The sequence below is a fragment of the Caretta caretta genome, chromosome 4 (assembly GCF_965140235.1).
Source record: "Caretta caretta isolate rCarCar2 chromosome 4, rCarCar1.hap1, whole genome shotgun sequence".
Taxonomy (NCBI): domain Eukaryota; kingdom Metazoa; phylum Chordata; order Testudines; family Cheloniidae; genus Caretta; species Caretta caretta.
In genome coordinates, this window is record NC_134209.1 from 118,673,054 (window position 1) to 118,697,821 (window position 24,768).

The following is a 24,768-nucleotide window of genomic DNA, read 5'->3' on the forward strand; positions in this document are numbered from 1 at the left end:
GTGAGACAGGCATCTGAGCTCTCCCTTTATTCCTGGAGATGGCTCCTCCAGGAGAGATACCTAGGTGGTGTGGTGCAGTTGCACTTTCTTCTTCCTGAAAAGAGGATCCCAGTCTCCACGGATGTCATCAGCAGTGATATCATCAGACGGCATTTAAAAACGGCTGCCATCGCCATCAACCCCACATCACAAGTCCCTAAACATACAGGGGGCCAGAGTCCCAGCTAGTGTAAATCAGTATCACTCTATTGTAGTTGGTAACACTATGCAGTTTTACACCACATGTGGATCTAGCCCATTATTTTAAAGAATTTTTTTCCAGTGCTAGTAGTAACTCCACCACATTGTCCTTTGGTTCTTTTTCTATCATGGTATGTGAAGCTTGATCTTACTGTAGTCAATAATAATCATACCTACCTCTTGCATAGCACTTCTCATTCATACACATCAAAGTGCTCTGACCTCAGATACTAAAATCAGCTAGTGAATGATTACGGTGCCCCAAAGTTTTCTCCAGACTGATCATTTGGATGATGAGAAGGGGCTTGTTTTTTGCCTACCTAGAGTCCTATTGAAAGATTAAGGGCTTAATTTGACATTAATCCACAGCCATGAGTTGGGAGCAGTGAGGAGTTGCTGTGCCCCAGCAGACAGTCCCGGAGTCAACTGGTGTAAATTGTTGTAATGTAGCTATTGGGTGCAGCATGCACATATCTTTGTGGCTAAAAACCTCTGCTCCCAAGGTGCCTCTTTCCACTGGAAGCATTGACAAAGGACAGTCCTTAACCTCAGAGGTGTTCAAGGACTGCCGCTGTGAGTCGCTGTTACACAGGCGGTGTAAGGTGGAGAAGACTCCATGCTTCTTGGTTCCCGCATCGTGTTGCACACCTGTAGGGGCCAGACATGTTCTGGTCCTAATCTGTTTTTAGCAAACGATCTTTTAGCAAAACATCAAGCATGTGTGACAAAGCAGCACATAACTGTCCTGGTAGTAAATGCGTTAAAAAAGTCACAGTAATCGGCAGGATCTAGTCATTGCAATGTGTTTTCACAAAGTCCCTATTTACATATATTTGTAATCTCATACAAGGTATCCTCCCACTTCATCTTCCATACAGACATCCATTCAGTTAATTCTTGGCAGTTATCAGCTTCTTATTTAGATGGAAGCCAGTACAAATTTAGTGTCACTGTGTTTGGAATTTATGGGTTCAATTCACTGAGCTGCTGAGTGCCTCCTATAACCTGCTGAAAATCCTCAGTTCCCACTGACCTCAATGGGAGTTAGGGGTGCTCAGTGTTTTGCAGACGGTACTCAGCAACTCACAGGTTCAGGCTCTGTGAGATTAGAAGGCTGGATGCCAGTACAGAAAATGACCCTCATAAGTGGGAAGGCTAAAATGGTGGAATTTACTGCATTTAACTGTTGCATAGCTTCTCCCTAGTGCCGTCAACACTAAGACTCAGACTGTGATAGTGAACCAGAGTTGCCACTTTTGTGATTATTACTCAGACGTTCGTCTGCTATACCATCTTACTCTCCCCAACTCCTCCCCTCCCCCAGCACAGTTCCTGCTGTATCTAATAAATATATTTCTATATAAACAGTAATTTAGGACCATTAGGAACAATAGCATAGTTAAAGCTTTTAAAGGTTATCTTGCAATGTCATTTTACTGACTAATGTGTTCCTGCTGCCATGTCGTTTGTGAACAGACATGTGTTAGCCAGCTAGTGTGCTTCATCTGTGGTGACTTTGATTTATTTGCTCTGTAAATTGGGACTGAAGCAATAATGGAAAGTGACATTAATTGTTTAACAGAGTCCTCTTTGTCACATCCTTTGCTTTCTCTAGGGTGTTCGATTGTTGAAACTTGTACAAAACTAATTGAAATTGCTATGATGAGGAGCAGTGTCCACTCAACTTTCTGTTCTTGAATGTCAGTGCACTTGAATGTCTGTTTAAAGCACAAAGGCAAAGCAGCTAACAGCAAATATCAGGGTTTCTCCTGGCATTATATTATTGAAGGAGGCATTCCAGGTCAGCAATAGTAACACTTAGGGCTCTGCTGTGGGTTTGGTAGGCAATGTGCACAGAGAGGAGGTGGAAAGGGCTGGAGGTGCACCATACCAGCAAAATTTCCAGAGGCATTCTCCTTGCAGAGCTAGTGGTCAACCGGGCAGAATGCCTCTGGGGTCACTTGGGGCAATGTGCTTAGGAGTGGCTTTTAGATCTTCTTTTTGGACTTTAAACGTGTAGTCTATCTCCTACAGAATGTAATATATGTCTGCTATAAATTTCTATTGGTAGATTTAAATATTCAATGAAAAGGATATTATTCTATTAGGTTGCATAGAGTTGTTATGGAAAAAGGCTGCCTTATATACCAGAATTTGGACTTAAATTTTGCTTGTTTATATCAACAATGCAACTAAGACAACCCAAGTTAGAGCAAGATTCTCTTTAAAAAATTGGCTTCCATCTCTTCTCCCCACCCCCTTCACCTCAAAACACAACTCTGATAAACTGGTGAATTATGCTTATAGTTCTTCCCATGATTCTGCTGTTTTGCTTAAGATGTGGTCATTTATGTTGTTATGCTGGGAACCATTAGATGGCACTGTTAAACACAGATTTGCAAGTTCTTTTTGTCAGAATGGGAACATTGTTCAGTCTTTGAATAAACACTTGTCTTGTTAGTTTCGTGATATTGTTTCTTTTTGAGGAGCAGCTGCAAGCAATAAGAGAGTTTTCTCACTGCCTTAATCTTTCTAACTAGAGTAGAGTCTTAGATCAGATCTGCTCTCTGAAAACTGGGCATTGGTATTTTGGCTGAGCTTCCTGAAAGAGGGAATTGCCTCAGTGCTGTTTGACCACCTCTGTTCAAGGCCTGGTGCATTTAGTGTGAATAAAAAAGTTACACTAAGAAAATACCCAAACTCCACATCACTGATTTCTCCTCCAACACTTAACTGGCAAGACCCCAGTGTTTGCTAGTAGTTGGCTGAGGGATGACAATATTTTGTTGTTAGATTATTCAATTTACACTCTGTATAGAGAAACTTATTTTTAAGGTCTCATTGGTATTTTATCTTGCAATCTTTGTCCATTCCTTGATCTTCTAAACTGTGAGAACTTTAAAAAAATGTTTAGTCAAATTTCTCTGACAAGGTGTATGTTGGGGGCCGGCCCAACTTCCATTAATGTCAATGGATAGACTACCAATGACTTTAATGAGATTTGGATCAGGCTCCTGAAGTAAATGGGAGTCTTTTCATTGACTTTAATGGGAGTGAGATCAGAGTCCAAATAATAAATGATTGATATGACAAATCTCCCTAAAATTAATATATAAAGTTTTTATTTGCTGGGAAACGTTGTTTTCCAAATATACTATTCTATAGATAGATAGATAGATAATTGAGAATGTAGTGCATTAAACTATAAGGAATTTAAATGTATTTGATTTGACACAAACAAGTCCTGTTACTGAAATAAGATATCTAATATAAATTCACATTACCGCCACATCTGATGAGGAATTAATCTACTTTTTATAATTGCAGACTGAATTAGATAAACATATACAATAGTCTCATTGAGCACTCAAACTACATAACTGGGAAGGACAACTTCAAAGGCAACCTGCATAATACAGTTATTTTAAAAGAACCCAAAGAATCTATCAATAATGTGAGCGCTGATTGAGAACAGAAACTTGTGTATTTGTTTTTGGACCAAGAATTTTTTAGGAGGTGAGGGGTGGCACAAGATTGCATACATGATCAAGACTTGCCTAATTTCTCAAGGAATACATTTTGGTGTTCTGATTAGCTGTCTTATTCTGTGATTCTTGTAATTTTGTCAGGTCAATTAACTGGAGTTCAGTGCTAGAGAGAGAGAAAGAAAGAGACAGCCGGGGCAGTGCTAGCTTCATTAGATGTCAGTTGCTTAGGTACATTCTGTAATACAATCTGTGCATGATCATTTAACCGTAGTTGTTTACATTGGATTAAAAAAAAATCTAAGGAAGAAAGTAAATTGGAACAATACACTGCAATTGCAAACAGATTTCTCCCGCCAAATGCGGAAATGGATAATTTCATTGCCAAAAATTATATTTTATGAGACTCGATTGCAGGTTGCTATTGCAAAGACAAGTTTTAGACAAAGTTTTTACTTTTTCCTATAGAGATTCGCCATTTTATTTCTCCCATCTCTCTTACATCTGTCTCTCTCTCTTTCTCTCTTTTTTTTTTGTCATATAGAAGATAGATGAAGAGAATGAAGCAAACTTGCTAGCAGTTCTCACTGAGACACTGGACAGTATCCCTGTGGATGAGGATGGATTGCCTTCATTTGATGCACTGACAGATGGAGATGTGACGAACGAAAATGATGCTAGCCCTTCACCAATGCCAGACGGCACCCCTCCGACTCAGGAGGCAGAAGAGCCGTCTCTAGTAAGAACCCTTCCTACTGTTTAACAGGAATTGGATGTGCCTCTGGCTACCCGCTGCATGGGTATGATGTAGTCACAGTAAGGTCTGGACTTTTCATTTAGACTGAAACCAAAGGAAAATCAAGTCAAATACTAAAACTTGCCTAGAGGAGAGGGGGGCAAACCCCAGGATAAATGTTAAGAACTTCTATTGAAAAAATGTGTTGAAGAGAGAAGTTTTAATTTGAGATTCTTGTTCTAGAGACTGACACTTTTGGTTATCATTGCATTCACATCAGTAACCGTAATGTTTTTAATTCCCATTTCCTTTCTTTGGGCTCTGTTTGTATGTAGAGACTTCACTTCTGATAATGGGTAAAGAGATCCCCGTTAATGCGGGCTGGATTTGACACTAGCTGACATGCCTTTAACAATGACTTGACCAGTAAGCACTAGCATAGTGCTAATAGGGGTGGGGTGTCAAAGGCAGATTGTCTGCCTTTAGCTTTCTTCCCTTCTGCAAACGGTAGCATCACACCTGCTTCCCAAGCATCCTGCTGTTGTGCAAGTTGCGTAACCTCACAGATAGTCAATTTTTAATCTCTCTCACTTGAAGGGTATGCTGCATTTGGAGGTGTGACTGCAGCACAGGTTGCAATCGCCATGCTAGCTATTTAGCTAGCATAGCTAATAATAGCAGTGAAGTTGCATCAGCTTGGGCTTCAATGTGAGCATGCAATGCGAGTATGTTTCTAGGACCCCCAGTGCCCTTGTACAGCCTGAGATGAAGCCCATGCTGCCATGACTTCCTTGCTATTTTTAGCCAGACTAACTAGATTAAAGCAATCGTGGGTATGCCAGCCCATGCTGCAGTCACACCTCCAGTTCAGTGTGGCCATATCCTTATGAACCCAAAGTGAATGGACTTGTAGTGCAAACCCATTACTTTTGCTTTGGGGTCCTGACTCCTGATCTGGCTTTTGTTGATGTCATTTTATTATTGATTGCTATAGGAGCAGGATCGGGACCTTAATTGTAATAATTCACATGTCTGTTAAGGTGACTTTTCTTCTGGATAGAACGGAAATATTCTATTGTTGGCACTGATCACTGAGGAGATTCTCTTTTGCCTTGCTTTGCAGAAAACCAAGGCAGTCATTATTTCTTCCTGCACTGCAGTATACTGTAGTACAGGAAAAGGAAATATGACAGCAAGCATCAGAGAAAAATCAACCCTTTTTTGCCCTGGGGATTACAGAGGACTTTGTTCTGTGTTAGTATACTCTGCTTGAAGATATTGATGTAACTAATTTTAAGTAACTGTGCAAAATAAGATAAATTATTTTAATCCTTAGAGATGCATAACTTTTCTCTCCCCAACCCACCCCCCTTCTTCTTCCCTGATGTGTTTGTAGCTTAAGAAGCTCTTGCTGGCTCCAGCCAACATTCAGCTAAATTACAATGAATGCAGTGGTCTCAGCACACAAAACCATGCAAACACTAATCACAGGATCAGAACAAGCCCTGTGGTTGTTAAGGTACAAACTTAATCTTTATAATAAGGCAAAAAAAGTAACAAAGACTTCTATGCTTTCAGCAACTGAGTAAGCAGTAGATCTATATGTACGGTATTAATCTGCCCAGCATCCTGCAGCTGCTTCAGAAAATGTGAACAGATTATAGATTGTGTTCCAAAAAATCACCTGAGCTCCTTTATGCTGTGAATAGTTTATTTATGCCTTCTCTCTTGGCATTAAGAGGTAGTCCCACCGTCTGTCACTCTTTGCCCACTTTATTGATATACAGAATAGTAGGGGGTGCAATAAAATTTGCTGATGGGCTGATGTTGTTTATGAATGACTCCAAGATGCAGTACTGCCATTTTACCAGCTGTCTAACCTAAGAAAGATTGCACTGGAATCTCGGCAAAAGGTCTGTCTCAGCCATTAATTGGGTAGAATGCTGGCAATGACATAATTCTGTTAGCAGGCTGTATTAAACAATGTTTGTCTTGCCATTCACTGTAACTGAAAACAGAGCATTTAGGGGTACTTAAGAGAGTTGTGAATACTGGGCTCAAGCAAATCAGGAGCAAATTAAGGTTTAAACCAGTTTATTTTTTTGTTCACAGTAAAGGTGCTATAGGGTCTTGTTAGTTACATGTTGCTGAGTAGGAACATTGAAACGTAGGAGAAATGAAATAAAAAGCAGCATAAATGTCATTTAGGAATTTTAAATGTAATTTTCTTTCCTTGTTCTGCAAACAATTATTCACAGCTCATAGATCTAGTACACTTAGACTGAACACTTCATTGAAAATCTCATCTCTTCAGAAAACCTATATCCATTCTGATAAGGTTCAGTTCACTAATTTTAGCTTTTTTTTTTTATTATGCCTTGTTTTTAAGACCGAGAATTCATGGAGCAATAAACCGAAGAGCATTTGTCAACAGCAAAAGCCACAAAGACGTCCCTGCTCTGAGCTTCTCAAGTATCTGACTACAAATGATGACCCTCCTCAGACCAAGCCAACAGAGAACAGAAACAGCAGCAAAGACAAATGCATCTCCAAAAAGAAGCCCCATCTTCAGTCTCAGGCACATCATTTGCAAGGTAGGCTTGGGACCCAAGAACGCAATTTTGGCAACAGCGTTAATTGCAGGAAGCTGAAATGCAATGACAGTGAAAACACTAACACCCAGTACTTCCTCTATTCTTTGTATTGGTATCCATGTGCTGTAAATTCAGAAGCTGCTCAGCATAGAGGGAATTAACAGTCAGTACAATGAAGTTAGTTAAATGTAGCCTTTTTAATATAGACAATTTAAATCACAATCCCCTTAAAAAAGGAACCTGAAAATTTTAACCAATTTACAAACAATTAACAGACATTGAACTGTCCGCAGAGGTTTAACCATAGAGTTCTGTATCTCTAAGAAGTACTTATACATCTGAAGAAGCTGGGCAAGCCAGTTCATTAATGCGCTTCTTTCTTTTTGCCAGTGTGAAAATGAAGGCATTGTTAACTTGCCACATGTGCCTTAAGAGACAATAAATAGTGCTCTTGCAGCTACTGAAGAGGCAGTAAATGTGTCATTCCTGTTACAGTGAGAATGCCAGTTTGTATTTTTATTTTGTAAATAGTTGAAGGTTTAGAAACCAGCCTGACCCTTCTCTCTCTCTCTCTCTTTTTTTCTTAAATTTGTTTATGGCCAAAACTAAACATCTGCATTGACATTTAGCATCCTCCCATGTACAAAGAGCTTGGCTGGTGTTGTAAGTAGCTTCTGTGGCAGAGATGCAAGAACTTAAAGAAGCTCCCTTGGCAGACATTTTCTACTCTTTTCTCTCTCCCTCCTCCCTTCAGCTAGGATAAAGAAAAACTCTATAGGCTTATGGGCCCAAAGGGAGCTGATTTAAAGTCACTGTTATTTTAAAATACACATACTTATGTACCGGCGGTGCTTCCAAGAGAGCAAGGTTCTGATCTCAGTTACATCTGTGCAAATCCAGAATAATTTCACTGAAGTGAGTGGCATTTACCCTGGTGTATCTGAGATTGGAATTTGACCCGAAGGTTGCTACTCTGATTTGTTAAAGCAGGAATAGAGTGTCAGTTCTAAACATATGCATCTTATTTTTGTTTTGTTTGCCCCCATTTCCCTGCCTGTAACCCCATCCCTCCTCTCAAACTGAATTTTGACCCCTGATTAATACAGCTAGGTTTAAATCTTCCCTCCCCCATCCATTTTAATCTTCTCCCAGCTGTAGATTCTGACCTTCGTAGTGTGGTATTACCCATTTTGGATCAAATTCATGTAAACAAGAGGCTGCTTAATGCCAAGTGACACTCCTTTCTGCTGGTTTTAGCAGACTGCTTCAGCGCAAAACCAGACTGGATTGTTCAGGGATGATATGGGTCTCTCTGCTGAAATTGTGCTGAAACAACTTGATACATTCAGTGTAAAGATGTAAGATAAGTTGGGTTTGGGCTAATGGTGAACAGGAGGATTAATACGTCCCAGTATGTCTGTATCTGTCTCTTGTCTTTTACTTACATTGCAAGCTCTTTGGAGCAGGGACTGCATTTGTACAGCACCTAACACAGTGGGGTCCTGGTCCATGTGTGGGGCTCCTAGGCACTACAGTAATACAAATAATACATAAATAATAGAAAAGTCCCTACAAAGAATTGTACTTACGGGAGTTTAAACAGAATTTGATTGTTGGATGTGGCTTTAGTAATATTACAATATTGTCAATAGTATTTTCTTGAGTTCCTGCCGTTCAGTCTCAAGCCCCCCGAAAAATGTATTTTTTCATCAAATACTGCTCTAGCACACCAAAGCATCGCAATTGATATCAGTGCATAGGTGCAGCTGAGAGCAAAATTAGGCCCTGAAACAAAAATGGTCAAAACTGGGCAAAGATACGCTCCTAAATCTTTATTCAGGTGCCTAAATGTGAACTTGGAAATGTAATTTTAGGCACTTGTTTTTGGAAGTCTCATCCCTTATCTTTCAAAACCAAGAACATATATATTATAAATACAAGAGATGTGTGAAACTTTCAATTTGAGCAACAAATGCACTTGAAATCAGCCTTCCAAATTCAACCCACATTCCCAATCAGCAGTAGTTTGCTTAAACATTTAATCAAAGCTGGATAATGCTTTTTTTGCTCCATCCGTAAATATGAGCTTGCTATTCTGTTGACTGGGAAAGCTCACTCAGGGTGAGTCAAATGGCATTTTCCTTTAGGGTCACTATCTCAAATTCACATGAATGTCCACAAATCCATTGAGGCTGAGCTTGTCTGTGGTCTTGCAATGAGATTTGCCCATGAGGAAACTGGGTTCTTTTGAAACTGAACATTTTTAATCTACAGGAGGAAGCATGCCCATGTGAATTTTTATTTGAATTAAAATAGAATAGAAATTGGAAGTTCTAATAAACAGCTAGTAAGAAAATTGGCATTGTATTGAGTAAATATTTCCTCAAAATTGTGTGTGAGGGTGTTTCTTCATAGCTGTTGTACTCAGATTCAAGTTCAGTAGCACACAAAACCACTAATTGGTGTAGTGGTTTATAGCTTGCTACGTGAGTTTAGGGCTGTTTGAGATTTAGCCACTATCTGCTTAAATCTGGGGTCAAATCACAGGTCTGAGAGCTAGCATCTGAGTTCAGTTCCCAGCTGTGTCCCAGATTTCCATGTCACTGTGCCTCAGTTTCCCAGTCTGTAAAAAATGTGTTATTTTATACTTCTCTTTGCTGTTGTGAAACTCTGGGGGAGATTTTTCAAAAGCACAAACAGTGATTAAGCACTTACTCTCCATTGAAAGTATCAGTCATCTGTAGAGCACCACATAGATTTTACTCCATAAGGGTGGATATGCTTCCACAAACTTTGTTTCTGCTCATTGCCACTATGGTTGAAAATATCTTGATGCTTTTTAGCCACTTAAACCTGTAGATAGCCATTGGAGACTTTGGCAAGTCTTAATGAACACAAACATTTGTCTAGTAAAATAGGTATGTGCCTAGCTAACATGTCTAGAAAACACCTATTCATCTCATGGTAACTCACTAGTTAGTATATGGCAGCAGCCATACTGGATCAGACAAGGGAGCTGTCAATTTCCTATCTCAGGCTGTGGCCAGTTCCTGATGCTTCTGAGGAAGGTGAACAGACATGCTTAATTTTCCTTCTTGAATTTTCATAGAAGGAAAAGAATGCCTGGCTCATGAGGATTGGTGTAGACTTTTTAAAAAATGAATGATCTCATTGGGAATACTCTAGAGTTTACAAAAATAATTAATTTGCATGTAAAATCCTTTGATGTCAGTAGGAATTCCACACCAGGAATGAATGCAGATTATGCAAGAGTCAAACTCTGGACAAGAGATCTGCAGTACAGGAGTGCTAGAGAGGAAAACGTTGTCTTAAATAATTAATTTGCAGAAGAGACCCCCCCCCCGTAGCTGTTCTTGATACAACACACACTGCCTTTAAAATTAAATCCAACTCCTGCAAACTAAAATTTGCAAGTAGTACTGTTTTTAATTTTTAATCACTTTATTAGCAATTAAAGAAAGCTTAATTGGTTGAAAATATCTTAGTCCTTGGTTTGCTTTGTAAGAAAGGCAGATCTGAACAAATGGAAACTACAAAAGAGTTGTATTTTGTAACTAAAATTTTCTGTACACTTATGTTAGTTTAAACCATCTGTGACTATATCTGTGGCATGCCATAGTTTGCAGAATAACTTACAAAAATTTGGATTATAGTTGATTCAGTGTTGGCCTCACAGAAACAACTTATTCTCAACCTTGTATATAGAACTGTATGCTGTAGAAATAAAATCAACTGAATATTCATAACGTCCTGGTGCTTTGTAGTTATTCTGCTGCTCTCATTTCCAAATAAAAGGTGAACTGTAGCTTAAATTAAATCTAAGAGAGACAACATTTTCACAGCATTTCTGTAAATTTCTCCATTGACTGTTAACATGTACCACTCTATTTTCTGAAAAGTTCTTTGCATTTGGGCTTTATACCATACTTCAAAGACTCAGTAATTGATGTAAATCAGTGTTGGAATTTAGGTGCCAGTAATAAGGGGTCAGACTGGATCTCGTTTTTATTTAGCCATCAGATAAACTGAGGTGCCTTCTTGAACTACTGGAGTTTAGCCCTAATGGACTCAGGTAGAATTCCTGCACGGATATAAACAATATACAAATATAAACTTCTGAGTGTTCACAATATTTCATAATCAGTTTCTTTTTTTCCTTCTTCAGCCAAACCAACAAGTTTATCACTTCCTTTGACACCTGAGTCACCAAAGTAAGTATTAAGAAATGTAAAAGTTTACAAAAGGGAGGGGGCTTTAATACATTTTGGCTACAGCAACTCAATTTCAGCTTGTTTTTATAAATGTGCCCTGTCTTCCAGTGATCCCAAGGGTTCCCCATTTGAGAACAAGACTATTGAACAAACCTTAAGTGTGGAACTCTCTGGAACTGCAGGTGAGAGATGTGGAATGTGAACATTTTTTTTCTGTAAGCCTGACTTTTTTTCTTTGGTAAGAAATGTATCGTGGGATGCTAAGGAGGTCTTCAAGGGATTAATTTTAATGGTTTAGCGTTGACTCTTTACCTAGTTGCCTCACATGAGGTAGGTTTAAAACTGACTTCAAACCTACAGGTGGAGCACGGTTTCAGGAAAAATGTGAATGAAAGCATTTGTCTGGAATGTGTCCCCATTCCCTCAGAGATTTGTGTAGTGCCGAGCATTGTTTTTCAAATACAGATCCCCCAGCACAGAATACAGAGGTTGCAGATGGAAAAGTTGTATCATTGAGTCAGTCTGATGCTAATGTAAGGCTGTTCCTCACCGCACATTTTGGTCAGTTCTAGATTTAAATGCTACAAAAGACAGAGTTTCTTCCTCTTTCATTGGGAGACTATGCCACAGCCTAAACAGAATGGTTTTCTGATATTCATCTTAATCTTTCCTTTTCTTAATTTCCTCCCATTAACCCTCTTGATACCTCCTTTGAGCAATCTCAATCATTCCTCTCCTTGCTCTCTGGTGTTTTCATCCTTCAGATATTTGTAGACTTTCATCTTGTTCCCTTTTAGTTGACATTTCACCAGGCTATACATGTTTAACTCATTTGCTTTTGCCCACAAAAGTCAGTTACTCCAGATCTCAGATTATTTCTGTTGCTTTCCTCTGAATGCCCTCCAGTTTGTCTGTATTATCATGGGAATGAGGTGCCCAGAACTGAGCACAAGATCATGGGTATAGTTGCACCAGCATTGTTTAGAGAGACTATTGCCTCCCTGCACAGCACAATACTAAAAGACAGTGTAGTAGAGATGTGTTTCATTCATGAACATGTACAAGGGCGGATGCTGAGATATAAATTACTTAAACTGTAGCGGTGTTCTATGAAGGTCAGATCTACAGCTGGTGTAAATCAGCCTAGCTCCATTGATGTCAAAGGCTGATTTCTGCAAGTTGAGGATCTGGCTCTAAGTTTGTAAAGGCACTTTGGACTATTGATTTCATGCACACAAAATCATCCTTTCACTTCTTCAGAAGCTGCTTCATTAATTCAGCATTTAAACATAAACGAGGCATCCTGATAATCTGCAGCCTTAGTTGCTCCTTATTCAAGTGAATATTCAAGGGAAAAAAGGTCTTTTGGGCAGGAGACCATCTTTCAGTTCTGTGTTTATACAGCACCTAGTACAGTGGGGTCGTGGGCCATAACTGGGGCTCCTCGGTGCTAATGCAATACAAATAATAATAATGATTACTTATCGTGTCAAACCAGAATGGTATGCAGGGTTGCTCTAGCCGTGTTGGTCTCAGGATATTAGAGACATAAGGCGGGTGAGGTAATATCTTTTATTGGACCAACCTCTGTTGGTGAGAGAGACGAGCTTTCAAGACACGCTTGGTCCAATAAAAGATATTACCTCACCCACCTTATCCCTAGAATGGTGACATTTGATCTCTTGGGAAGAGAAGGAACATAAGGTTCTTTCAGTGGAGCATCCCAGGGCAGGTGGTACTAGTGGGTAGGGAGGAAGAGCTCCCCATAGTGTGCTGCTGGTATCTGACTTCTGCAGTATAGCACCCAGACAGCACAGGGTATAGCACTTGGTAATCCACATAACAGCACAATCATGTGTGTGGGAGTCTGTTGCCATTGAACCCAGTCATTGAACAAAGATGCTATATGATGTAAAAGACACCTTCCTTCCTCCCAATGGACCTCATCTTTATAAAACCAGATCAGATGTCTTTGCAAAACCAGAATAATCATGGCAAACTACCGTGTGTACTCATGGAAACCGGGTGAGCACCAGAATGGCTCAGACCCAGTGGAACCACCTTCGTCGTCACTGCAAAGCACGTCAGGACAAGACCAGTCTTTTGTGAGGCACAGCAGCAGCATTATGTTAAGGCTTGGATTCTCCTGCCACCATCTGAAGGAGGAGGTGGTGACATGATGAAGTTCCACATGATAATTGTTGGAATGGCTCTACGAAGAGCAAGCTGTCATCCTTTCCAGCCTAGAAAATCAGGAGCCTGCACTTCCCATCGGCAGACTGGCCAGAAATAAGAAGTCAATATGACTTGAGGCTTTGTAGTGGTGCCACAAGTCATGACAGTTGGAATTGCTCTGGTATTATCAGGTTCATTCCATAGATTCTCCTCTGTGTGTAGCAGAAAAAAGTAAAGTCTATAGTTATGCAATCCAACCACGTGTAGCACTAGCAGGTAAAAATACTGCAATGTGCTGATGGGTAAGTGCCACCATTGGATGAGCTATGTGAACAAGAGCATTATACCATGGATATACCTTGCCTTTTTTCTGTAGACCGTGTCACTTCAGTTAGTTAATAAGTGGGCTGGGGAGGGGGTCAAAAAAGAGAGGCGGAATACTGGCCTTGGGAGTTGACACTTGGTTTACACACAGCATAAAAGACTACCTAGCAGCACTCCTGCCAGGTGCCACATCATAGCTATTTCTCTCGTACATCCAAATATTCGCCTTTTTTGTGTGTGTTTTGTTGTATTAATCTGTGCCTTTTTGTACATATGCAATGTGCAAACAGGTGAGTGGAAGTGACCCATTTTCCAGTGTATTATTATTTATTTATTGTTTGTATTATGGTAGCGCCTGGAGACCCCAGCCCTACTGTGCTAGGTACTGTACAAGCACATAAAACAAAAAGAGATAACAATCGAAGTGGGCAGTCTTTGCAGGGTCAGGGCCTAATCAATAATAAAAGTAACAGTAGCAGTAATGATTAATAATACTTAACAGTAGTATAAAGAAAGCCCCTCGCAACTCCAAATTCTACCCAGATGACTGCATTGCTCAGTCAGCTTCTACAGCACTCGCACCGTCTATTATAATTTAAATGGCAGTTGCCTTGATCTCACTGCTGAACTGAAAAGACCATTAGTGGTGTTGCTTGCACTATCAAAGCACAAAGTAAGTTAGTATAAATTGCAGCTGCCTTGATCTCTCAGTTGAAAGCAGCTATGGTTCCCTCACCAATGAATTAACTGTACATTAGAAAAATAAATAAATAAATAAATACGTGAAAGCATTCCCCACTCCAGCCATCAGTGTTCATCACACGTACGTAAAATTGAATTAAAACCTGTTCTCTTACCTAAATGAACTTTTTCTTTCGAAGGGGTTGCATATTATACATATGTGTACTTTTTTTCCCCTTTCTAAAACTGAAAAAATAATTTCCGTTTTATAATTCCAATATTGCCTACAAACTTCATATAACTCCAGGAAGTTAAAAAAAAGAAAATAGCTTTTAGAGGGGACAGCACATGTGTAAGAGGTTCTTAGTCTGGAACATACTCCAAATTGTCTACAATTAAACATCAAGTCCCGTTGCTACATAAAATCACCACTCCCTGGGCTTACTGCTGGTTAAAAGAGTAAAACCTCTCTGCCCTTAACCATATTACACAAATTCTACATTGCAAGGCATAAAATAGTTTCTTAAAGGAACATGTGTGTATGTCACAATGTACTGTGGACTGCTGGAATGTATAGAGTAAATACAGGGGGTCAAATGTCCCACGTTGTGTCATCAGCAGCAACTCCAGTGGAGTTCAACTGGCTCATGCTAAGGCTAAACTGAGTTGTTGATTCAGAGCTGCTTATGGAGTCTGGAGAAAGCTGTACAGTCAGCCAGCCAGCAATGGGGTATAAATGTCCCAGAAGTCGTTTTGCAGGAGTAGGATCATGCGGGCTAGCAGCATCCCCTCTAGCAATCCTAGGAGCAGAAGGAGAATCCTGCTTGGCTAGCAGCAGGAGTAGCAGTAGCCCCAGCTGTAGCAGCACATGGAGAAGCTTGTTGCTGGTTGTCATCAGAAGGAGCAACAGTATCCAGCTCAACAGCCCCATAATCAGCACAGTCCTCCTGACTGGCAGCAGAACCAGTGGCAGGAGTCACCACCCCAGCATCAGCAGCAGCAAGGAGCAGCAGAGCCCCTCTCGCTAGATCTCAAACAGGAGTGGGGCATAGGGCATCATGCCAAGCAGTATCTGCTTCTGCAGTATCATTCGGATAGGCCAGAAATAAGCCTGACACTGCAGGACTCCAGTCGTGATTGGCCGCCTCTTGCTTGTCAAGCAGTTGCACTTGTAGCTCTCTAGCGGCCGAAAGCCTCGCGTAAGCAGGTTCTGTTCCCTCCTCATTGGCTGTTGCTGGTTCTGCCTCGCCCCTGTCTGTCTTCAGGACCCACTCAACCACTGCAAGCTCTTCCTCTCTCCTATCCATGACTCATTCCTGCCAAGCAAAAGCAACACGGTACACCCAGTGATAAGCCACATCTCTGCTTTATGCTGCTCACTGGTCAAAGGGCCTGTGGCCTGGTCCTTCCTGACAAGCTCTGGTGCTTCCTCCCCTATCCCCAATTCCCTCTGACGTTATCATGGTTGAGGAATTCCTCCCTGTCAGCCCTTTGTTAACCACAGATGTGGGGATCAAGTGACTGTTGGGGTATGCTTGGGGACCTGTGCTTTGTGTAGAAGTGATTGCAAAGGGCAGTCGTTCCTAGGTGCTGATCCCTATGCTTCAGTATCTGGCCACTGCTGCTCATGGTTTTTTGAAAATCAATGCCTTTCTCATCCCCACATACTCTCCCTGCCTCCTAACACGCTCTGTCCCAAAAGCACAAAGACATTGTATAAGGTGTATCAAGGGGTGGCTTAGTGCACACTTGCAGAATGGTGACACTCCTTCACACAAAAATCCCTGTATTTATGCGAGTAAAAACTCCTCCCCAAATTTTCATGCAGTCAAAATTTGGTCACTCAGAAAATCTGACAATGAACAGAGATTGAATAGTGATTTGGAATTCACATGTATTTTTGCAAACCCCAGTATTCACCCATCACTAGACTTGAGCAGTCCCTTGGTTGTCTGAACAAATACTTAAATTCTACCAGGCAAAAACTTGTTTGGCCTCAAAATGATTTCTGGTACTTGAGACAGAGAAAGAGAGATATTAGTCCAGAGGGAATAAAATCTAGTAAATTATTAGATATTTTCAGGGTCTATATTTGTCCTCTGCGGTAGTGACAACAGGATTAAACTGACTGCTCAACAAGCATGTAGTTTTTTATTATATGATGGCTATTTAATTTTATTATATTTTCCTGGCTTCTGCAGTCTTATGCTGTACAAAAGCTCTACCGATTATTTTACTGAATCAGGCTATTATCTTGCATTCAGTGCTTTAAGTGGCCTTAAATAATGTTTCTCTTGATAATCCCATTTTTAAACTCATAAGGTATAAAGGAATCCATTTTTAATAACCCTCAGAATCTCAGTGTGCTTGTACAAAGGTTCATCGAGATGCATTTCCTGAAGGATGTGAAGGCTCCAAAAATATACCAACAAGCAGAAGCATCATCAAACATTTAAATGCTAACAGTAACATTAGATTTTGCTGCCTATATGAAACAGCATTGTAAATGAGTCTTAAAAAGTCAAGATGTGACATTTACTGTAAATGTATTCCCCTAATTTATTCTGATCAACCTAGCTGAGCTAAATGAGTTACTAAGTTTTCTTTACTGCAGCTCAAGGAATGCGTCTAGGTGATATGAAAACTTCTGCCTGCCCTCACAGACTTTTCTCTAAAACAGGTCACTGAGCTGAGGTGGCGGAGCTGGCGTACATATGAAAGTCTGTTGTCACACGGATATAAGAAGTGGTGCTGATTTGGCATATACACTATTTTAAAGCAGAGATCATTGAGTGAGTTCATAGTATATAGATGGAGCGAGGCAAAGTACAGAGTTACCATTTTCCAAAGCCATTCAATTAAAGAAAAGTCCCTACAAAGAAAATGGTTTTATAGCATGTCATGAAAAAATACTTGCCTTTTACTTTAAAAAAAAAAGAGACTGTTTAAGGGGGATGATTGTAGCGTATGTACCACTTCTAACAGATTTGCTGTGCAGAAGTACATAAGTGTGAGTGATGTAGAGGTACTTGTTTATTATAGAGCACATTTCAATGCAGTAATCATAAATATTGCTAAGGTTGTGCTCTGTTGAAATATGACCTACATACTCTTGATTGTTTGTGTTACGTGATTTGTCTGACACCCATTACATTCTGGGTAATGGCAGCCATTTGTTGCTGTGCACAGCAGGCTCTTTTGACAAAAGAAAATAGGCAGCAATAAAAAAGCTATAGTCTGAATTACATTCTGCACAGTGCTGCACTGCTGAGAGTTTGTGCAAGTGTGTTAACAATGCTCTGAACTGCCTCTTGTCAGCCTTCAGCCTGTAATGGCCATCTGTCCTTACATAAATCTGTCAAAACCTGCTAAGTTCAAGAGAGAGCCCGGAATATACCTTGTACTGTCAACGCTCAAATGTACACATTCCCAGAGAAATCAGCGTGCATGAAATAATTCAAAGGTCGGAGAATATCTTAGCACTACTGATTTAGGATCATGGTGTGAAATTAAGATTACTGTGTAAAGATGAGCAAAGAAGATACTGATGATGATAAGTACGGAGTTAATTTTCTCAAAGTTTAGCTGTTTGGATGCTGAGCATGGGAGGGGCTTGGAGTGGAGAATTCAGCAGTGACACAGACAAAACAAAAGCCAACTCCAAGCTTTGCTGCAAACTAAAACACAAACCTTTTATTCAAGTTTCAAATGTCCACTGAACTTTTTGAACAATTTATTTTTCATTTATGCTCACTTGTGCACTTCCTGCTTCTGTCCAAGAGCAGAAGGACGGGTGCCAAAATGCTATGAGGAAACCGTTCCTCAGGACATTGCCAGTGTGGTTTTGCAGGTGAAAGAAACTCCAGTAGCCAGGCTCAGCACCTGGACTTTTAGGTTCCTCTCTACACCGAGCCTTGGTCTCCTTTGTGGTTGACTTAGCATCACTACTCCTGAAAGCAGTTACGCTGTGCGTAAAGCCAGTGCTCACATAGGGCCAGTTTAACAAAGGAAGAATGCAGAGATGATTTTATTTGGCATGTTACAGTATAAATAGTTTTTGTTTTGGTTAAAAATCAAAGGTAAATAAATATTTCAAATGCTGAGGGTGGAATGCTTGTTTTTATAGAAAAGCAGCACCTAGTGATGGGGATAAATATTTTCCCAGGTCATTCTTCCTGAAGGGGCTATTTTGGGTTGCTTTTTTTAAAAAAAATAAATATAAAAATTCAGTAATTAACCCTGGGGTCACTCATGGGGTATCTAATTTTTCAAATCAAAATGCTCCTTGTGAATTTTATTTGACAAAAGTAATGGTATTTACTCATTAATTATTTGTTGATTCTGAGCCATTATTTTTAATCCAGAAATGGTGTTGTAGAATATCAAAGGGAATTGTTCTCTTCAATTTACCCAACTGACATTAGCCCATCTGGAATAGTCAGCATGCACATGTAATTGGCATTTGGCTAGTTTGTTAGGGGGTAGGCAAAGAGGAGGAGAAAATGGAAGACGTGAACAGAAGGGGATAGTTGTACCAATCATGAATTTAAAACTTGGGCAGTTTTCTGAGGCAGCTTTAACTTGAGGGCCAGTGTTTGTGTATTAGGACTCCTTGTCCTTGATGGCATTCGAGGAAGGCCTTAGTACACATGAAAAGTTCATAAACATTATTTTCAAATGTTCAGACAAAATCAGGCTTTTCTTTTGCATCAGGTATTCATGTCTTGCTGTTCCTATCTGTTTTTTTGTTTTTTTGTTTTGTTTTCTGGAACAAATTCATTGCCACTAATGCAGTGGGACTCCCAGTCTCCATTTATGTCCCTTAGAGAGCACTATGCGTTGATGGAGGCTTTTCCTTCTTTGCTGCAAACTGCTATAAAACATGTTCCATTTGCATTGATCTGCTGAGCTCCATTGTATGGTTAAAAATACAAAACAAGAGGAAACTCTCTGCCCATATTTGAAATAGGCATTTTCTCAAACTGTATTCACATTCCCTGTCCATTTTCCCTAGGGAAGTGATGGAAGGCCCATTGCTTGGGTATTTTAAAACTGGGCTGGACAGCATTAGAAGTACACTGCATTGGGTTCAGAGTTGGTGTAAGGGGTGGACTAGGTAATCTGGTATGTTTTTTCTGTCTCTCTGCGATATTTTCCTATCTCTGGCTCAGATTCAGGAAAGCACTTAAGCACATGCTTATCTTCAAGCATATGTTTAAATCACAAGGAAGTCAATGAGATGTAAATGAATGCTAAGTTAAGCATGTGCTGAAGTGCTTTCCTGAATAGTAACGTTTTCTTGAACAAGAGCCCCGATTTACTATTGTTCTAGATTTGTGAACACAGTTGTCCTTTTATGCAATGTGAATGTCTCCTTGTATGAAGTCTGAAGGAAACTTTGAGAGCAATACACTTTCTCCACACAGAAATATTGTAAAATTAGCTGTAGGATGTAGCTTTGGCTCCCTGCTTTTTTAAGGATTACATTAGTTATGTTTAAATTTTCATCTCTATCTAGAAATGTAATTTAATAAATTATCATTCTGCTGTGGAAAAACCTGGTGGTTATTGACATGACATTTATCTAGTCTTTATTTACGTATGTGTTTAGTTGATAAACTCAGGTAAGTGTCAGTCTCTCCACTTCATGACACTCCACGAATATTTAGTTCTAAATAGAATGGCTCATTGTGGCTGCAATATTTATTGTTACAGCTCACTTAGGTTTTTGCTGCAGACCCACATTTTAAGCAAAGTGTATTAGTTATGCTTACAGAAATGTATTATACATGCATTAACAATGGTTTACTAAGTTAATGACCTGTGGAGGCAAAGAGTCATTGCAGTCAAGTTGGATAGTTGCTGTGGTTCCTTGCATTAGTGCACTGTGCATTACAGAAGTTACTTTGGTAGTATTCATTTCATTTTTCCAGATTTGCTTTCATCCAGGTTTTCCTCTGTTAATTTCTTTGGCCTCAGGACAGACTTCTTTGGTTTGGGAGAAAAAAGAAACTGTGTGAAAGCTAAAAGTAACATCCTCAGTATACATCTTATGTAATAAATACAGTTGAAGCTAGTGCCGGACTCTATCTCTCTCTGTATACATATATACACACAGCACATACACACACAACATTAAAGTGAGTAGTAGATGTACTTGTAAAAAAGTGACAAAAATAATGTTGAAGACCTTGGGGCAATGTGTTAATATTTGCTCGTGTGTTTGATGTTGTTAGCATTTCTGTCCAAAACACTAAATACTCTTGCTGGTGCATACCATCCTAGTAAAATCAATTTATGGTGACAGAAGTACTTAGAGAAAGCAAGTTGTTTTTTTCAGGCCATGGGAAGGGACTCTTGGTTTAATTTCTTTTTCAAAGAAGAATCTGTGCTTTCTGGAAAAGCATTTTTCTCTGTTAAAACTCTCTCATTTTTTTAGGCCTAACTCCACCTACGACCCCTCCTCACAAAGCCAACCAAGATAATCCTTTCAGGACTTCACCCAAGCTGAAGTCATCATGCAAGACTATTGTACCACCCTCAAAAAAGCCCCGCTACAGTGAGTCTTCCAGTTCTCAAGGACATAACACAATCAAGAAGAGTCCAGAACAGTCTGAGCTGTATGCACAGCTTAGCAAGACAACGATACTGTCCAGTGGACATAACGAGAGAAAGACAAAACGGCCTAGTTTGCGGCTGTTTGGTGACCATGACTACTGTCAATCTGTGAATTCAAAAACCGAAATACACATTAAAATATCCCAGGACTCCAGACAACAAGAATTTAAAGATTCTGTACCTGGGTGGCAGTGTCAGATTTGTTCTTCTTTAGAACAAGACCAGTATTACAAGAGAGAGACTTTACAGGCAAGTAAGCAGGGTTCCCACTCTAGCAGCCGAAAACAGCTCCAAGACCAGGATATCCGGGCCGAACTGAATAAGCACTTTGGTCACCCCAGCCAAGCTGTTTTTGATGAAGAGGCAGATAAGGCCAGTGAACTGAGGGAAAGTGATTATAGTAATGAACAATTCTCCAAACTACCTATGTTTATAACTTCAGGACTAGCTATGGATGGCCTCTTTGATGACAGTGAAGATGAAAGTGATAAACTATGCTACCCTTGGGATGGGACAGAAGCCTATTCATTGTTTGATGTATCGCCTTCTTGCTCTTCTTTTAACTCCCCAAGCAGAGATTCAGTGTCTCCACCCAAATCCTTATTTTCTCAAAGATCCCAAAGGATACGCTCTAGATCAAGGTCCTTTCCTCAACACAGGTCTTGTTCCCGTTCTCCATATTCCCGATCGAGATCAAGGTCGCCATGTAGCAGATCCTCTTCCAGGTACTGTCTGAGAAATGCAAATGTATTTATAATGGACATGAAGGAAAATAATCCAGAAGCAGTTGAATCTAGAGCAGCTCCTTTTATTGCCTTTCAGATTATTAATCTTGAAGATAATGGGATTGTTACACAAAACACTTGTTGCCATTGTCCTTTAAACTTGCCAGTGTTGAATACTCCTAGTGGAGACAGTCAGATCATAAACAGAGCAGTCAGTGAGAAATTTACTTAGTTAACTGATTCCATTTTCTGCAAATCTACCATGTGCCAATCTAGTTGCAATCCATATAAGATAAAGTTCATACTGGCTGACTTGGTGCTCTGTGTTAGCATGAATAAAGGATACTACAAAACAAAACACATCACTCCAAGGCCCCTAAGTTAACTATGAGATCACAAACTGTCACTAGAAAATCTCACTGGTTGCTTGAAAGAAATTGTAGGGTCAGGTAACATGTAGCTCGCAAGAACATGGTGTCAGTAGACTTATACTAAATGACAGAAGCAAATGTCCTTTGTGTTTTTTCTTACAGATCGTGTTACTATTATGAGTCCAGCCACTGTAGACATCGAGCATACAGAAGTTCTCCTTTATATGCAAGATCACGATCCAGATCACCATATAGTTGTAGACCCAGGTAGCATGTTTTGTTTGTATTTGGCTCACTTTTTATTCTGTTCTTCTGAGATAATGAGATGCTCCAGAAATTGTATTATTCATTTTACTTTGACAAATTCAGGTACTTGATTTAATGATTAAGTTATATTTCCTAGATATGACAGCTATGAGGAATATCAGCATGAAAGACTGAAGAGGGAAGAATACCGCAAAGAGTATGAAAAACGGGAATCTGAAAGGGCCAAACAAAGGGAGAGGCAAAGACAGAAAGCAGTTGTAAGCACTGTGAAGATCATTTTCATTTTGAAAGCGGTTTTGGGGTGGGTGGGTGGTTGGTTATTTTTTTGATAGATTACTAAAGCTAAAACTGTGGCTTCCTTCTCTCTTTTCCTTATAATAGAACAAACAAAATCCACACAAAAATCTCTTCACACACATTCCTTAATAATTCTGATCTCTTAGGCTAATATGTGTTTTCATTTCAATTTTCATTTGATTGTACAATTTAATTTCTTTAAAGACACTGAAAATTGTGACTTTCAAATTTAGTCACAGTCAACAAACAGTGAGGCTTTACTAGACAAAGCTTTGTCACAGATAATAAGTAGCATTATTAAGCATTGGTCCCATCTCTTCATCATAAAGAAGCATATAAATATATTAATCTTTTAGAGAAGCAGCATCTGTTACAGTACATCATCTACCAATAATTGGCAACAATGTGACACAAGTATGTACTCCAGCATTTCGCTTTGTTACACAAGAAGTAACAATACGTGTCAATAAGTGCACATCTTAAAACTCGTGTCTTCACCGTACTCAAAAACTGTACCCAGAAGGCCTGAAGTATAGTTCTGTGGGGGGAGGGAAAATTGGGCCCTTAATGACAAACACACCAGCTCAGTCTGTGTTCTGTCTATGACATTATTAATTTTAAGAGATTTTATAGCAACTGTTGAAACTGGCCCTTTTCTAATGAACAAGTGCTATTTAATTAAATATTTTTTTCAGAGTCTTCAAAATACCTAGTGCAGTGGGTTTTTTTCTATCCTAGGTGCCCCGGACACATGGGGCCAGGGCAAAGGGAGTTGTTGCTGGGATCGGTAGCAGTGTTGTAGCAGTAGGGTAGTAGGATGGATCCAGTAGGGAAGAACAGTGTCTGTTTTCTTTGGTTCCATGCTGTCATTGTATGATGGTCTTTATAAAACTAAATGTGGGGGATACTTTCAGCCTGGCTCCCCTCTCCTCTCCTTTTGGTGGTCTGTCCTAGTGTCCCCTACTTTTCTACTCGTTCTCCTGTTCTTTCCATTCTTCCTACTGCTGCTCCATATTCTGCCCCTCCGATTACTCTGCCCTATTCTACCTGCACAATTTGGGCTCCTTTAGGTTTCCACAGCACTCATCTAGGGCCTGAGCCAAAGCCCACCGAAGTCAATGATAGTCTTTCCGTTGTTTTCTGTGGCTTTGTGTCAGACACTTACGCATTTAACTGATTGCAGCACTGACACGTTTCTCCTCACACTTCTGGGGGCCTTAAATACTGAGATCAGGCCACAGAAACTGCAATGAAGGGAAGCAGTGTGGGTTAGTGGCTAGAGTACTGGATGAGGACTCAGGGGGCCTGGATTCTATTCCCAGTTCTACTACTGCCCTGCTGGGTGACGAACGGGAAATCACTTTACTTTTCTGTGCTTCAGGTTCCCCAGCTAATAAAATGTAGATATGATGTCTTTTGTAAAGCGCTTTGAGATCTATAGATGAAATGTGCTCTGAAGGTCTGATCCAAAGCCCATTGACTTTACCCTGGACCAGTCCCCATAAGAGTTAGCTGTTATTCATTTGTAAAATATCAGGCTTGTAGCTACTCAGAGAAGAACACTAACTTTCAGTAGCTGTAACTCTCACCTGAACTTCTTTGTTAGGAACAGTGCTCATCTGAAACCCAAATGTACCTCCATCAGAAGTACTCAATCATGCAACTGAGTACGTAGAACAATGTATGAAACTTAAAACAGCAAACACCTTTGTTCTCTCACAGGTCAGCAGCCAGTCAAGTAAAAGTGGGGAGGCTGTGAAAGGTTACATTGAGGGGGGGAGGGGGCGAAAATGAAAATGAAGTCTAGGTATCCGCAGCTGTATTTCCTGTATGTTAGAGGAGTTTTAGATATTTCAAAATCAAAACTCCATTAAAAAAGCAAGTACCTGTGTGTACTTATCCATAAATAAATCAGTACTAAAATAATCTAGTAGTGTGGCAAATTATAGCCTGTTAAAATACCAATAAATGCAGCATAATAAAAACATAGAGCCCTTGTGTATGTTGCATCAGCAGATGATGG

General features: G+C 39.9%; 1 protein-coding gene across 2 annotated transcripts in view; it reads left to right on the top strand.

Moving 5' to 3' along the window:
- The window catches only part of PPARGC1A (PPARG coactivator 1 alpha), a 494,389-nt gene that overhangs the window by 452,773 nt on the left and 16,848 nt on the right, over window positions 1–24,768 (top strand). For both annotated transcript variants that reach the window (XM_048848707.2, XM_048848708.2), the window contains exons 3-10: window positions 4,270–4,464; window positions 5,858–5,980; window positions 6,851–7,055; window positions 11,242–11,287; window positions 11,396–11,469; window positions 20,907–21,810; window positions 22,344–22,448; window positions 22,585–22,705. In XM_048848707.2, coding sequence (XP_048704664.2) covers window positions 4,270–4,464; window positions 5,858–5,980; window positions 6,851–7,055; window positions 11,242–11,287; window positions 11,396–11,469; window positions 20,907–21,810; window positions 22,344–22,448; window positions 22,585–22,705 — 1,773 coding nt within the window. The remainder of the gene's footprint in view (window positions 1–4,269; window positions 4,465–5,857; window positions 5,981–6,850; window positions 7,056–11,241; window positions 11,288–11,395; window positions 11,470–20,906; window positions 21,811–22,343; window positions 22,449–22,584; window positions 22,706–24,768) is intronic.